The sequence below is a fragment of the Physeter macrocephalus genome, chromosome 10 (assembly GCF_002837175.3).
Source record: "Physeter macrocephalus isolate SW-GA chromosome 10, ASM283717v5, whole genome shotgun sequence".
In the NCBI taxonomy this organism is placed as follows: Eukaryota; Metazoa; Chordata; class Mammalia; order Artiodactyla; family Physeteridae; genus Physeter; species Physeter macrocephalus.
This window is the reverse complement of record NC_041223.1, coordinates 31,008,601-31,024,610: the sequence shown is the minus strand read 5'-3', so window position 1 is coordinate 31,024,610 and position 16,010 is coordinate 31,008,601. Positions and strand designations below refer to the sequence as shown.

The following is a 16,010-nucleotide window of genomic DNA, read 5'->3' as shown; positions in this document are numbered from 1 at the left end:
CAGCTCTCATTGTCCGTCAAATGCTTCACATTGACATTTTCAGTTTACACTGCATGCTACACCCTGTTTCCACTTTATTTTTACTCATATCCTCCCCTACCCCAAACACACATGAATAAAGTAGATTTTAAATGAATAATTTTTATACTACAAACAAAGAGAGGAATTAAGAAAATAAAGAAAAGAAGGAAGGAGGGAGGAAGAAAAGAAATGAAGGTGTGGAGGGAGAAACAGAAGCATGATTTGCTGTATCAGCTAAACAGAAACAGTGACATAAAATGCTGTGATCTGAGCTCAAGTTTGACAGTCAGGTATATATTTTTAAACTATATCTCTCCAATTACGAAGCAGGTCGACGACGGCAAAGTTAATTGTAAATGATAATAATAACGTAATAATAATTTGAACTTATTGACAATGTACTATAAACTAAGTATTGTACATTATATAAATAGTTCACAAATATAATCTCATTTTATTTCCAAAAACCGCATCTCATTTCCATGAACATTTTGGAGAGACTGCGAACATGTTGGTATTACTCAGGTCTGTATCCTTAGCATTTAGCTAACACAATGATGGGCATATAACAGGTGCTCAATAAATACTTGTTATGTGAATGAATAAATTATTTAATGAATGAGTAAGTCTTGACAACAGCTCTGGAAGTTACATATTACCCATTTACAAATGAGAAAACTGAAATTTAAAAAGGTTTAATTAGTTGCTTTCTGCTGTTGAACTTGGCTAAACAGCTAATAATAACCTGTGTTTGAATATAAACTCAAGCCAATATGTTTCCAGGGTACGTCACCAGCAATGATTCTGCTTTCTTTTATTTGTAGTCTTATTTGATGGGGGTTACAGAAATGATGAAGAAGAGAATTTAGATGACTCAATTACCCAGGTATTGACCACCATTTTTTACTTCGCTCCTTTACTGGAACTAACATGAATCTAGCTGTACATACTCAAATTTAGTATTGGGGTAATCCCACAATAGTCTACTACATGTGAAGCAGGTGTTAGTATGGTATTTTGTTGTGTTATGTTTTATTTTATTGTTCCTTGTAACGTGAACCATGGAAGAAAAATCAATGGATTACCTGTGTGTTTCTGCTTATTCTCCCAACTTTTAATAATTTTCTGCGCTTGGGAGAATATACAGACAAAATGAAAATGTTAGACCATTTAAAAATAAAGATATCAACACATTTCAAGCCTATAATATCACTGTTTGCAAACTCTTCTGTTTGTCAAAAGTAAAGTCTTGTGAGAATTGCTAATAACAGTAATTAAATGTGTTGATTGGACATTTACCAATGTCCCTGGCACTTCATTTACAGTTGGACATTTTGAAGCTGCAATTCGAGCCCATAGTCCAAAGAGACCAGTATAAGCAGCATTTCTCTCTTTGCTCTCATTTGCTAAACTTTAGAGTAAATAGAGACCAGAGGACATCATTAACACATCGGTTGTTCTGCCTTGATTGTGATGGGAAATAATATCACACTATAAGTCATTGGGAAGTAGTTGTACTTAGTGGAGATAGGAAAACATTTATCACAGAACTTTATTTGAGGAACCAAATGTTTGGGGAATTCTCAGACTATTAAGCAAAGTGTAAATCTGAGAAAGAAAACTTTAGCTGATGCAAGAGAGGCAAAAGAGTGACCTCTTAGTCTATCTTCTTATTTGTTGTAACTATGTTTACAGAGCTGGCATCATGAGTAAAAAACAAAGAATCACTTATCTGGAAGGTTTCAGAAATCTCAGAAAAACCATTCAACTAACATCACACCTCAACTCTGGTTGGCTGATACAAGAAAACTCTTAATTACTCATTCTGTTTGTCCCTTAATGATTAATTTCAAATTTTAGAGTTATGAGTAAATTACATACATAGAATAAATTAAGATTCTGTGTCAACAGAGGGTATAATACTGGACGAAGCCAACTTTTTTCTTAGCAGAAAGAATTATTTTGCTTGTGTTTGTTTGTGGCCTTTGTCATCTATTTTCACTGAATTGTGAGCATACAATACAAACAGTCCTTATGACTTTAATTTCTTCAATGATTGGAGCTGACCTGATGCCTCCCTGCTATGTTGCAGGCTCACCATAAAACCTTACTGCCAAAAACACCTTTCTTGCTATAGGTGTTACTAACAGCGTACAATAGTGGATTTGGGGATTTCATAAAAAGAAAATTTTTTAACCATGAGGGCAAACATAGGTTTGTCAAATAAGATCCTTGTTAAAATCTTCTGTCTATTATTGCCATATTTTCATGAAAGAAAAGAACATCTTAATTCTGGAAATTTAGTGAGAACATGATCTTAGACAAAAGATAGTCTATTAAATTGAATAAGTATTCCATAATGAAAAACTCACTACATTGTGTTTATTTTCTCACTTTATAATGATCTGTAAAAAGTTTGTCACAGCCAACACTAATCCTCAGACTGGGAGGATTTGGGAATCCCTGAGTTAGATGGTCAAGGCACCATTAGTTTGAGAAAATAACATTAAAATGCTTAAATTTTAAGATATAACTTTAGAAATAGTTTTTCCCTTGCTGGTTTGAAAATGTTGCATTCAAATCAGTTAGTTATCTTTCCTCTCTCCCTTCCTTGAACAAATGTTCCTAGAGCAACTATTCTGGCCCAGGTCCTATGACAGGTGCTGGAGATAAGTGAGCCCCTGCCAATAGAAGCTCACAGCCAGGACTTCTGAGGTCATTTCTCAATTTCAAATACATTATTCTCCTAAATTTTCACTGTACTATATGAACTTTAAATTTTTAAATTCCTTTTTCTTAAAGATCTAAGGCAATGGTTCTTAGAAGAAATGTAATCCAAAGAACCTAGGCTGCTGTTTGAAATTGCAGATTTCTGAGTCTCATTCCAATCAATCCCAAATAATTCGAAGGCAGTTACATAAGCCTGGGCAGTAGCCCATAAGCTAAGTCTAGTTAGCAGTTTCAGAACAAATTTTTAAATAACTTAACTGTTAAAATATTTTTCTTTTCATAAAGAATACATATTTATTGCCAGAATTAAACCCGTACAGGCACATCTGCTTCAACTTGGCTGGGGATAAAATTATGAATCCCCATGGTTGCTTCATATTCCCGCCCCCCCGCAACTTCCTGAAATAAGAGAGTGGAGTTTGTAGCCAGAACAGACTTGGACTAAAATCTGTCTCTAACTGTCATTAGCTCTATCCCCTTGGGTACCTTATTATCCCTGATTCATCTATTCCCCTAAATAAACGTACATTGAATGACTGCTCTGTGCCAGGTGTACCCTGAGTACAGGGTACAATGATGAATAAGACACAGTCTCTTAACTTCTGCAATCTACACTCCAGTGTGAACACAGCCAGGGAGTGTACTGATGGGAAGGGTAAGACATATTTGGAGAGTGCAGAGAAGACCCCTATCTGGTCTTAGGGGATTTAGATAGCTTCCTGGAGAGGTAACCCTCAAGATAAGTCTTTTAAAATGAGTAAATGTCAGCCAGTTAAGGGAGGTGGGGTTGCGGGGAAGGGGGCTTTTCAGGCATGGCGGCTGCAGGAGCAAAGACACAAGGAGGGAAAGCACAGGAACCACGAGGAAAGTTGGGACTTGAACCCAGGCTTGTCTGGTTCCAAAGCCTGAGGACTTCCCTCCGTGCAGGGAGCTTCAGAACTTTGGCTCTACACCAGCATGCCTCAGGGCTTACACAGGGTGCTCATCCAAGTTCATTAGCTAGGTAGACAATAAATAGTTACTTTGCAGATAGTTATCAATAGTATATATGTAGAATTGTAGAATAGAATATGCAGTTATTTTTTGTATATGTATTTTATAGAAATTTTTTTTTTTTTTTTGCGTTACGCGGGCCTCTCACTGTTGTGGCCTCTTCCGTTGCGGAGCACAGGCTCCGGACGCGCAGGCATGTGAAGCAGGTGTTAGTATGGTATTTTGTTGTGTTATGTTTTATTTTATTGTTCCTTGTAACGTGAACCATGGAAGAAAAATCAATGGATTACCTGTGTGTTTCTGCTTATTCTCCCAACTTTTAATAATTTTCTGCGCTTGGGAGAATATACAGACAAAATGAAAATGTTAGACCATTTAAAAATAAAGATATCAACACATTTCAAGCCTATAATATCACTGTTTGCAAACTCTTCTGTTTGTCAAAAGTAAAGTCTTGTGAGAATTGCTAATAACAGTAATTAAATGTGTTGATTGGACATTTACCAATGTCCCTGGCACTTCATTTACAGTTGGACATTTTGAAGCTGCAATTCGAGCCCATAGTCCAAAGAGACCAGTATAAGCAGCATTTCTCTCTTTGCTCTCATTTGCTAAACTTTAGAGTAAATAGAGACCAGAGGACATCATTAACACATCGGTTGTTCTGCCTTGATTGTGATGGGAAATAATATCACACTATAAGTCATTGGGAAGTAGTTGTACTTAGTGGAGATAGGAAAACATTTATCACAGAACTTTATTTGAGGAACCAAATGTTTGGGGAATTCTCAGACTATTAAGCAAAGTGTAAATCTGAGAAAGAAAACTTTAGCTGATGCAAGAGAGGCAAAAGAGTGACCTCTTAGTCTATCTTCTTATTTGTTGTAACTATGTTTACAGAGCTGGCATCATGAGTAAAAAACAAAGAATCACTTATCTGGAAGGTTTCAGAAATCTCAGAAAAACCATTCAACTAACATCACACCTCAACTCTGGTTGGCTGATACAAGAAAACTCTTAATTACTCATTCTGTTTGTCCCTTAATGATTAATTTCAAATTTTAGAGTTATGAGTAAATTACATACATAGAATAAATTAAGATTCTGTGTCAACAGAGGGTATAATACTGGACGAAGCCAACTTTTTTCTTAGCAGAAAGAATTATTTTGCTTGTGTTTGTTTGTGGCCTTTGTCATCTATTTTCACTGAATTGTGAGCATACAATACAAACAGTCCTTATGACTTTAATTTCTTCAATGATTGGAGCTGACCTGATGCCTCCCTGCTATGTTGCAGGCTCACCATAAAACCTTACTGCCAAAAACACCTTTCTTGCTATAGGTGTTACTAACAGCGTACAATAGTGGATTTGGGGATTTCATAAAAAGAAAATTTTTTAACCATGAGGGCAAACATAGGTTTGTCAAATAAGATCCTTGTTAAAATCTTCTGTCTATTACTGCCATATTTTCATGAAAGAAAAGAACATCTTAATTCTGGAAATTTAGTGAGAACATGATCTTAGACAAAAGATAGTCTATTAAATTGAATAAGTATTCCATAATGAAAAACTCACTACATTGTGTTTATTTTCTCACTTTATAATGATCTGTAAAAAGTTTGTCACAGCCAACACTAATCCTCAGACTGGGAGGATTTGGGAATCCCTGAGTTAGATGGTCAAGGCACCATTAGTTTGAGAAAATAACATTAAAATGCTTAAATTTTAAGATATAACTTTAGAAATAGTTTTTCCCTTGCTGGTTTGAAAATGTTGCATTCAAATCAGTTAGTTATCTTTCCTCTCTCCCTTCCTTGAACAAATGTTCCTAGAGCAACTATTCTGGCCCAGGTCCTATGACAGGTGCTGGAGATAAGTGAGCCCCTGCCAATAGAAGCTCACAGCCAGGACTTCTGAGGTCATTTCTCAATTTCAAATACATTATTCTCCTAAATTTTCACTGTACTATATGAACTTTAAATTTTTTAATTCCTTTTTCTTAAAGATCTAAGGCAATGGTTCTTAGAAGAAATGTAATCCAAAGAACCTAGGCTGCTGTTTGAAATTGCAGATTTCTGAGTCTCATTCCAATCAATCCCAAATAATTCGAAGGCAGTTACATAAGCCTGGGCAGTAGCCCATAAGCTAAGTCTAGTTAGCAGTTTCAGAACAAATTTTTAAATAACTTAACTGTTAAAATATTTTTCTTTTCATAAAGAATACATATTTATTGCCAGAATTAAACCCGTACAGGCACATCTGCTTCAACTTGGCTGGGGATAAAATTATGAATCCCCATGGTTGCTTCATATTCCCGCCCCCCCGCAACTTCCTGAAATAAGAGAGTGGAGTTTGTAGCCAGAACAGACTTGGACTAAAATCTGTCTCTAACTGTCATTAGCTCTATCCCCTTGGGTACCTTATTATCCCTGATTCATCTATTCCCCTAAATAAACGTACATTGAATGACTGCTCTGTGCCAGGTGTACCCTGAGTACAGGGTACAATGATGAATAAGACACAGTCTCTTAACTTCTGCAATCTACACTCCAGTGTGAACACAGCCAGGGAGTGTACTGATGGGAAGGGTAAGACATATTTGGAGAGTGCAGAGAAGACCCCTATCTGGTCTTAGGGGATTTAGATAGCTTCCTGGAGAGGTAACCCTCAAGATAAGTCTTTTAAAATGAGTAAATGTCAGCCAGTTAAGGGAGGTGGGGTTGCGGGGAAGGGGGCTTTTCAGGCATGGCGGCTGCAGGAGCAAAGACACAAGGAGGGAAAGCACAGGAACCACGAGGAAAGTTGGGACTTGAACCCAGGCTTGTCTGGTTCCAAAGCCTGAGGACTTCCCTCCGTGCAGGGAGCTTCAGAACTTTGGCTCTACACCAGCATGCCTCAGGGCTTACACAGGGTGCTCATCCAAGTTCATTAGCTAGGTAGACAATAAATAGTTACTTTGCAGATAGTTATCAATAGTATATATGTAGAATTGTAGAATAGAATATGCAGTTATTTTTTGTATATGTATTTTATAGAAATTTTTTTTTTTTTTTTTGCGTTACGCGGACCTCTCACTGTTGTGGCCTCTTCCGTTGCGGAGCACAGGCTCCGGACGCGCAGGCTCAGCGGCCACGGCTCACGGGCCCAGCCGCTCCGCGGCATGTGGGATCTTCCCCGACCGGGGCACGAACCCGTGTCCCCTGCGTTGGCAGGTGGACTCTCAACCACTGTGCCACCAGGGAAGCCCTATAGAAATTATTTTTAAAGAAATAAAAATTCCCACACTCTTTCAAATATACTAAATGCCAAACATTGCACATCAGAGACTAATGAAGAAATGTATCACCAGGTTAACTTCTTTCTGCATAGACCTTGGAATAAATCTTCTACTATTCTTTTGTATAATTTTAATTGTAGAATTTATTAGAATTTATTTTCTTGACATAGGGCCTTTGTGTCCATGTTATTTCTATTTCTATTACAGCTCCCCGTCAGCAGTCAAGGTTGAGAAACACTACTTTAACACACTGCATTGTGAAAATATTGACCAATAAACAAATTTTAGAGCTTATCGTCGCAGTTAATGCTTATCTGACTGGTATATTTATGAAGAGGAAAGTTTGCCGTTGATAAGCCATTGTGAGTGGCTGAATTTAAGCTTCTAAATCACTTTAATTGATAAATATGCTGAGAACTTTTAATGTGTGTGATTTCTTCCTCCTGAAAAAAATCAAAGGCAAAAACAAACTAGATGCTGAGGATGATATGACTTTACAGTAGAACTAGCCTCAATGGAACATTCTAACCAAAGAATGTTGGAGCAACATAAATTGACTGGGAGCTTAGAGTCTTGGGAAGGAGATTTTAAGAGGAGGAGGAATGTGGGACAGAAGGTCAGGACCTGGCAAAGACAAATTTACTTTCTCTGAATACCTGTTTACTGTTGACCATGTGTTCAATGACCTGTGTTGAAACACTTTGGGAAATGCATATATACTTTATCTTTAAAAAAAATCTTCAGTCTGCTTTTTACATCACCTAGCTTATTTGAGTGCAACGTTCAAAGTATCTCTCTGAATAATTCTTTATTTGGTACACTTTATAGTCTGCTAAATTTAAAAATATAAATCATTCTTTAAACACTTAAGTTAATGTTCACACTCTGGTTGACAATGTACAATTAACCAAACTGATTCACCAGAATCCACCAATTTACAGGAGTTTATATGGTTTGCTTTACTTTTTTGGCCAAAATTATTTATGACTCTCCAAAGATTGGATTATTGACTTCAATAACCAAGCTGAAAATCAGGATGGAACTTCCATTTCATTGATCTCTTAAGATGGCAATATTATTATTATAAAAAATCAGTTCCAACAAGCTCCTTGCTAATAAATTTATTTTTACCTCTTCTTGAGTGGAAACTTATATGAATACTTCTCTTTGAGAGGACAGTGGAATGTGAGACTGTTTCGAATGAACGCTGTCTGGACTAGGAAAGGAGAGTCATGTCATGTTGTTGAAATTGCTTTCTTGGTGTTTACCGTAATATTGTATGTCAAGTTAAAGTTCTTTTCGTGCATGCAACCAAAAACTACTCCTACAGAGAATTCATTAGAAGACTGGGACGCATGGAATCCATAAGAGAATGGATAAGTCAGTTCGGAAACGAATACTTGGGTATCTCTGGAGTCTGGGAAGCAAGAGTTCCAACAACACCAAGAGCAGTCAGGTCACAATCTTACCACATGGATAGGATGAAAACCCACAATTTTCATTTGTTTGTTTTCTGCTAAAAATCACTGTCTTTTTCCCTTCACTTAAGATTCAATTTCCAAAGAAAGACCTTCTGAAAGTTTTAGTGTAGGTTATCCACCCATCTGTTTAGTTAAGGGGAAAGGCAGAAAGCCAGTCTCTTCATTACAGTTCCAACAGTTTATCCCTAGTTGGGATGGGAAAGTTCTCAAAAGCTAATTGGATTCCAGTTGGGAACTGGATTCTGGGCAACCAAAAGACCAAAATACCTTCTGCCTGAGGGAATGGTAGCTAGAATAAAGCTGGGAATAGGGAAAGATAAAGTCGTTTCTTCTTGTTTTGCTGAGAGGATGGGTTATGGGTTGTCTTTTATTATGAGTATTAAAAACAGAGGTTACAAAGAGAAATAGGGTATAGGGGATTTAGTACTAAGTAAAAAAGGTAGAATTATCTGAGTCATGAACTTGTCCTGAGAAAAATATGGGCTCGATATTAAAACCTGAATAGTAATTTAAAATAGATATGACAAGGATGACTCTTATCAACATTATCAATATCAATATTGCTCTAGAAATTCTGACTAATGAAGTATGCAAAGAATGTAAATAAGAATAACTATTGGAAAGGAGATAAAATTTAGCATTATTTGAGGATAATATGACTATAGAATGAAAACCCAAACAGGTCAACTGAAAAACTAAAATAAATTTTACTGTACACCAGCAATAATAATTACATAGAAAATATAATGACCTAAAAAAGATATATTCATAATAGGCAAAGCACACACACACACACACACACACACACACACACACACACACAAAAGTACAAAACATCTAAGAATGTGTGGGAGCAAATGAAGAAGACCACAGAAACTTTCTCTAAGGTACAGAAAACTGTCTAAATGCTTTTGTTCTTTTTAAAAATTTAACAAAATGGCTTCACAAGTAGAAAAAGCCAAGGTAGTTTTTGAAACTAGGAGTGATTAGGGGCAACTAGTCTTACCATCTACTAAATGAAAAGGTTTTTAAAATGTTTTAAAAATCTACTAGAACAAAAATCTAGTCAGATCAATGGAACTAAATATACAGTCCTGAAACAGACTATACAAGGTGGAAGGGCTTGTGAACAGAAATGTATATACAGGAACATGCATTTTAGTTTCATTTAAAATTAGCTGCCTTACCCTAACTTACCCATGAACATAAGTCACAGTTATTAAATAGATAAATTCAAATCCCTGGTGCTACTCAACATAATAAAAACGACATGAAGTCTGGATGAGAAACAGCTCAACTGCAAATGGGTACTTATGATTAAGAATGTTGGCCCACTTCTGTAAGGGGATCTTACTTGAAACCACTATTTTTCCCCTTTTTTCTTTTGTATATGACACCTTAATAGACATGTCAGACACTGTGTCTGATTATACCTCTTCTTATCCCTCATGTTTAGCTGCTTTGATGGATAGCTGCTTCTCTTTCAGTGTAGCCTGGAGCCCAACAACTGAATTTGTTTTACTTCATACGGCTTGTGTTTTGAGTCCTAACACGCCAGCCACGACCTTGAAATATGGTGAAATCCTTCCGGACATTTTCATGAGCTTCAGTAACAGGTAACAGGAGTTAATTTCTATTGTTTGAAAAAAAGGAATCTAAATGAACTAAGTGGTCAACAATGGGAAAACGGTTAAAAAAAAGTTTTGTGCATCCATACAATGTAACATTATACAGTCACCAAAAAATGAAGTTTTTAAGAATTTTGAATGATATGGTTCTTTCAGGAAGTGAGCTCTGAGTGATATTTTAATTTCATTTTGTTTCTATGTGATATATTATTTTTATGTTTTACTTTATTTTCTAAATTTCCTACAAGTATGAAAATCAGAAAAAAACATATTTTTAAAACATAAAAATCAAGAGATTTAAGAAGTAAATAGATAAATAAGAATTAATGATAAATAGCAAATTATGTGTAAACAATTACTTAATAGTAACATTTAATGTATACTTTTAGTTGATTTTACAAAAAGGCATATATAGTCAAGCAAATGAATGACAAATCTCTTCTAATTTGCATCCCCAAATGTAGCCTCTTAGTTTCTACCACTGAACAACTGAGTAAGGTACCACTGTCAATTTCATGGCAGTTCATGTAAGGGCAGGAGAAGTTCTTTAAAATATAAGTCCCTAAATTCTGTGCTTGTAAAGCTTCAATATGTATAATAAGAATGGCAAATAGGAAGCAAGATATAAGCATCATATCTAACTACACAATCTTTGACCCTAATATTTGATAAAAAGCCCCTGTAGCTGGTGCATGTGGTTGATATTATGTTGTGTTCATAAATATGATCACCAACTGTCTGGCAAAACAGTAAAGTCTAATAATTCTATGGATTTAATTCTAAAAATAATTTACATCTAGATGAATCTTTTTGGAAAATTTTACCAAATAGAATCATCTTCAGGGCTCTTCTGAACCAGGGATAGAAAAATGCGTAAACCATTGGATTTAAAGTGGAATTCAAGTAGCCAAACCAAATCAATGCATCATTCAGGATGGGTGGAATAGTATAGTCCAGGAAAGGATCCATGACTGTGCAGACAAAGAAAGGACACCAGCATGTTAAGAAAACTCCCATCACAATCCCTAAAGTCTTCGTAGCTTTCCTTTCTTTGCTTCGTGAAATTCCATTTTTCTCTTCCAACCCAATTCGAAACTTCTGACTTGCATCATTAATTGATCTTGCCTGCCCTTTCGCTATGAAATATATTCTATAATAGATGCATATCATAATAGAGCCAGGTATATAGAAAGAAGTCATAAAGGCCAGAACCCCAGATGTTTTGCTGAAGAAGACAGAGCAACTCCCTATGCAGTGAATGTGTTTGTAATACATCTCTTCAGCTCCTTTGAAGTTTAGCTCCAGAAAGATCATTCCAAATGCAAAAAGAGCAGGGATACTCCAACTAATGAAGATCATCACAAAAATAACCAAGATGTTGATCTTAGTTTTGTATCTCAGTGGGTCACACACAGCATAGTAGCGGTCAATGGAAATGAAGGACAAATGAAAAATTGATGCTGAGCTCAGCATAATATCAGTGCTGGTGTGAATTTTACAGAAGACGTCTCCAAAATACCAGCAGTGCTCAACGGATCTCACCATACTATAAGGCATGACCAGGCACCCCAGCAGAAAGTCCACAGTGGCCATGGAATGAATGAGCCAATTAGTTGGGGTATGAAGTTGCTTGAAGTGTGATATAGAAATAATAACTATTAGATTGCCAACCACTGTGGTCAGAATTATGAGCACCATTAAACTGTACAGGGAAGCACGGACGTCATTCGACCAGCTGCTTTTCACACAGGAGATATTAATTATATTGTGGCATAAGGACATCATTCCTGAGGGCTATGCACTAGTTATTATCTTTTCCTTTGTGTGTTGAGGAGTCTTTCTTCAAAATCCATGATTAGGTTAGAGTTCCTTCTTTTATTTCCATATATGTATCCCAGAAACCTGGGAGGAAAAAAGAAAGGAAATCATCAGCAATTTGATTCTTCTCACTTTTAACACATTTACCTATTACTTCTTGCTGAAATATGATTATTTTGGAAAGAGCTTTTATTTCCAAGTTTAGTTCAGTAGTTCAGTTCTACAATTATTTTAAACATCTACTTGATGCTGGTCACTGTGCTGGAAATGCAAAGCTGAATTATTCGTTTGAAATATATGATTCTGTAATTCTGTAATACTCAGCTAAATTCTCGAATGTGCAATACATTTTTCAATACATGTATAATACATATTATGTGTAATACATAATACATTATATAATTATGTATTATAAATATAAAAAGAGGGGGAGAGGGTTTGGAGGAAGAATGTAAATTCTGGCTATCAGTGAACAACCTGTCACTATATTGTGAAAATGCTGGAAAATAACAAGTCTTAGAATTCCAGGAGTCTACCCTCCTCTTTGGCTCTTATTCCCTCTGGGCTGACAGTTTAGGTCAAGACCACATAGAAATCGAAACTTATCCAAAACTAGAATTGGAGGAATAAGATATTTAGGAACTAAAATGCATATTTTAGTAAATTTGAAATATCTCTCCCCCTAATCCCTTTCTGCCTTCTCTTCTCAGGAGGAAACATATTCATATCAAGTACATCTGTAAGATTTATTTCAATAAACACCCAGGCCCACTTTATGACAGAACAAATTGCAGACTAAATCTATTTATATTATCTGAACTCTGTAATATTTGAATTATAATTAAAATTTTGCTAAAAGAATGATGGAGTTTTTACTATGAAATTTGTGTTCACTCAACTAAACTATCATTTAGAGTTATAAATCTTCTACTCGGACTTTTTTTTCTCACTATTTCCCCCCTTTTCTTCTTTCTCTTACTTTTGCTGTTGACATTAAAGGAACCAAGCAGCACACCTTTAATCAGTGTTTAGAAGTGTTTGCTAATTATTACTACCAGTCAAGAAAACATTCCTACCTGATATCACATTGAGTAGCTTTACTCAGCGGGAACTAGGGTCCAAAAATAAGTAAGGGAAGATCGGGGGGAAAAAAACTCGTTCAGTTTTAGAAGACTACCTTCATAAATGATGAAAAAGTCATCTGACAACTTTGTATGCCATGTTCTTCATTCCCAGATAAAAACCAAATGGCTTCCTCCTCATAATGGTACATACTGGTTTTAGAGAAATAGAGCCTAAAGCATGGTATCTGGGAAATTATTGATAATACCAATGACATTTCAGAAGAGTAAGTTTTCTGACCAACTTTAAGAACACTACACATAATTTTTGTGCAAGTATTTTTTGTTATAATTTATTTTTAAATAGATTGACTTGTTTAAATAAATGCCCTATGATGATATTGAGTTGAGTGCTTACCTAAAAACATGACATAATAGTGTTTTTGTTTCTTTTCTTCCAGCTCTAAAAATTTAGCTAGCTAGAAATGATTACTCTCTGTATATAAAAATTACCAAGTTGAACATACAATAGTAATAAGGAAAGCTAATAAATCTCTCTTTAATTATCTAGCTAAGCAAACAGTTCTGTGCAAATGATCTAATCACCTAATGTTTGAAAATGACATATGATTTAAAAATATATTGGTAAGCATTATAGTTTAAGGTAGATCTGTCTAACAGGACAGGAACTCACTGGTTGAGTGGCCCCAGCTTCCCAATAATGGGCCATCAGCACTAATTTCACCATGCCCTTTGTCTCTGGCTCCTTCAACCACCCGTCTCTAATGGTTCAGACTCTCAATCCCAAACTTTTCTATACGATTCCTAATGTGAACCCATCTCCCAATCTACCTACCCATTACCCGCCCCTCCCCAAAACCCTTCCAAGTGTGCCCTCCGGAACTCATGGTCATCACCCTACTTCCTCAAGCTCTTTATTAAATGCTCCCCTCTCTTTGTTCTAACTAAAACTGTCTTTCCCCTGAGGATATCTCATCCCCTACAGACTTGTCAAAGGCAGCTGTTTTCTCACCTGTGTCCCAGCTACTCTTTATATTACAGGACTTGGAGGAAAACTAAGCATCCTCTTGTACTCATTGACATTGTGGATAATTTTCCCTCTTTCCTTCCTAACCTCCACCCCTTGCAAACTCTGAAGTTCTGTGTTCAAACTATACCTCTTCTTGCTGCAGACGTCAGACTTCCAAGTCATTTCTCTCTGTCTTGAAGATGTTAACTCCTACTGCCGCTTTCTCCAAGACTACTCCTGCCAAAATTCTTGATAATTTTCTTGTCCACATAAAAGATCCAATAATGGACTTTCAGCTCTTTAACCCTCTGTCTTCCAACAAGCATGTCCTCCACTCCATTTCATCTCACACTTTCATAGCCATCCCCAGAATCTGCCATTATCGATAATGAAGCCATTCCAAATGATGAATTTCAAGCTCCACCCTCTATCTTCCCAGCCCATGCCACTAGAGCTCTACTTCCAACACTTGTTCAAGCTGCTTGAAGCCCATAATTCATTTATTTTATCATCTTTTCACTGTTCCTCATTTACTTACACTCACCTCTTTACCTAGTGTAGATTACAAAATTTTTTAGCATTATTTTAAACTCTCTCCCATTAATACACTCTTCTGGCTAAACTTGACTCCTTGTTAAATCGAGTTTGCCTCTTACTGTACTCCTACACACATGCAACTGAATATGATGGAGAAAAAAACACAATCGGCCTCAAATTAAATTCATGACAGGTATGAACCATGCGAACTGCTCAAGAATCCTACCCAGTTTCCTATTACATTCATTCTCCCACTCTTCGAGATGACTATTTCATACCACCTCCCTCCTTCAATCTCAAATGCTTTCCTCATCCTCATTCTCAGCTAATGACCTTGTATCTTGTTTCACTGGGAAAATAGATGCAATCAGAAGAGAATGTCCATATTCCCACCTCTACCCCTACACCAGCTTACATCTGTTCATGTACTCAACCTTCCCTCTTATTACTACAAATGAACTGACCATCTCCCATCAGAGCCACCCCTTCATATGTGTCCTATAGGCACCCTTTCATGCCTGTTCAAGAATATACCCTCCAATTCTCCTCTATCCCCTGAATCTTCAGGAGTTCTCTTCTAAATAATTACCTCTAGTATTCAAAAAATGTAGTAATATTCCATCTTAAAAACAATTATTTTAAACCCACATCTTTCAATTATCACCTTATTTCTCCTCTTTATGAAAAAAGAAAACCTCTTTGAAAGAGTCATGTAGACTCCTTGTCTTCAGTTATTCTCTTCCTAACCTTTTGAATCCACTCTAATGAGACTTTTGTCATTAACACTTCACCAAAACAATCTTAACCATATTGTTCTATATTACTAAACCCAATGGTAAACTCTCAGTCTTCATCTTGATGACCCCTCAGTTACTTCTTGAAACAATTTCTTCCTTGACTCCAACTCACCTTCCTCTTGGAGCTCTGTTAACTCACTAGCTCTTCTTTATAGTCTCATTACTGGTTCTTCCTCAACTCACCGGCCCTAAGGTTAGTCCTTGGTTCTCTTCTCTATTTACAGCTTCTCCCTAGGTTATTTCTTACAGTCTCATGACTTTAAAAAAAAGTCTCAAATAAATACCTCCAGCCTTGACTTCCCCCATGAACTCTGAACTCAAATTTCCTGCTGCCTGGAGAATATCACCACGTATCATGTCTAAAGCCAAGTCTCTAATCTCTCCCATAATATGTGTTCAACTCCTCTTCCTCCCTAACGTCTAGAAATGGCAACTCCGTTCTTGAAAATCTTCAGTCCCAAACACTGAAGTAATTCTTTACTTCTCTCTCTCACACTCAACAATATAGCCAATCCATCAGTAAATACCTTGACTCTTCATTGAAAGTATGTCCAGGGGCTTCCCTGGTGGCGCAGTGGTTGAGAGTCCGCCTGCCGATGCAGGGGAACCAGGTTCGTGCCCCGATCCAGGAGGAT

At 36.5% G+C, this 16,010-nt stretch overlaps 1 protein-coding gene across 1 annotated transcript; it reads right to left on the bottom strand.

Moving 5' to 3' along the window:
• Positions 1-10,897: 10,897 nt before the first annotated feature.
• On the bottom strand, positions 10,898-11,917 carry LOC102990859 (trace amine-associated receptor 1). The gene has a single exon (XM_007100317.2). The coding sequence runs from the start codon at positions 11,915-11,917 to the stop codon at positions 10,898-10,900; it is 1,020 nt and encodes a 339-aa protein (XP_007100379.2).
• Positions 11,918-16,010: the final 4,093 nt, after the last annotated feature.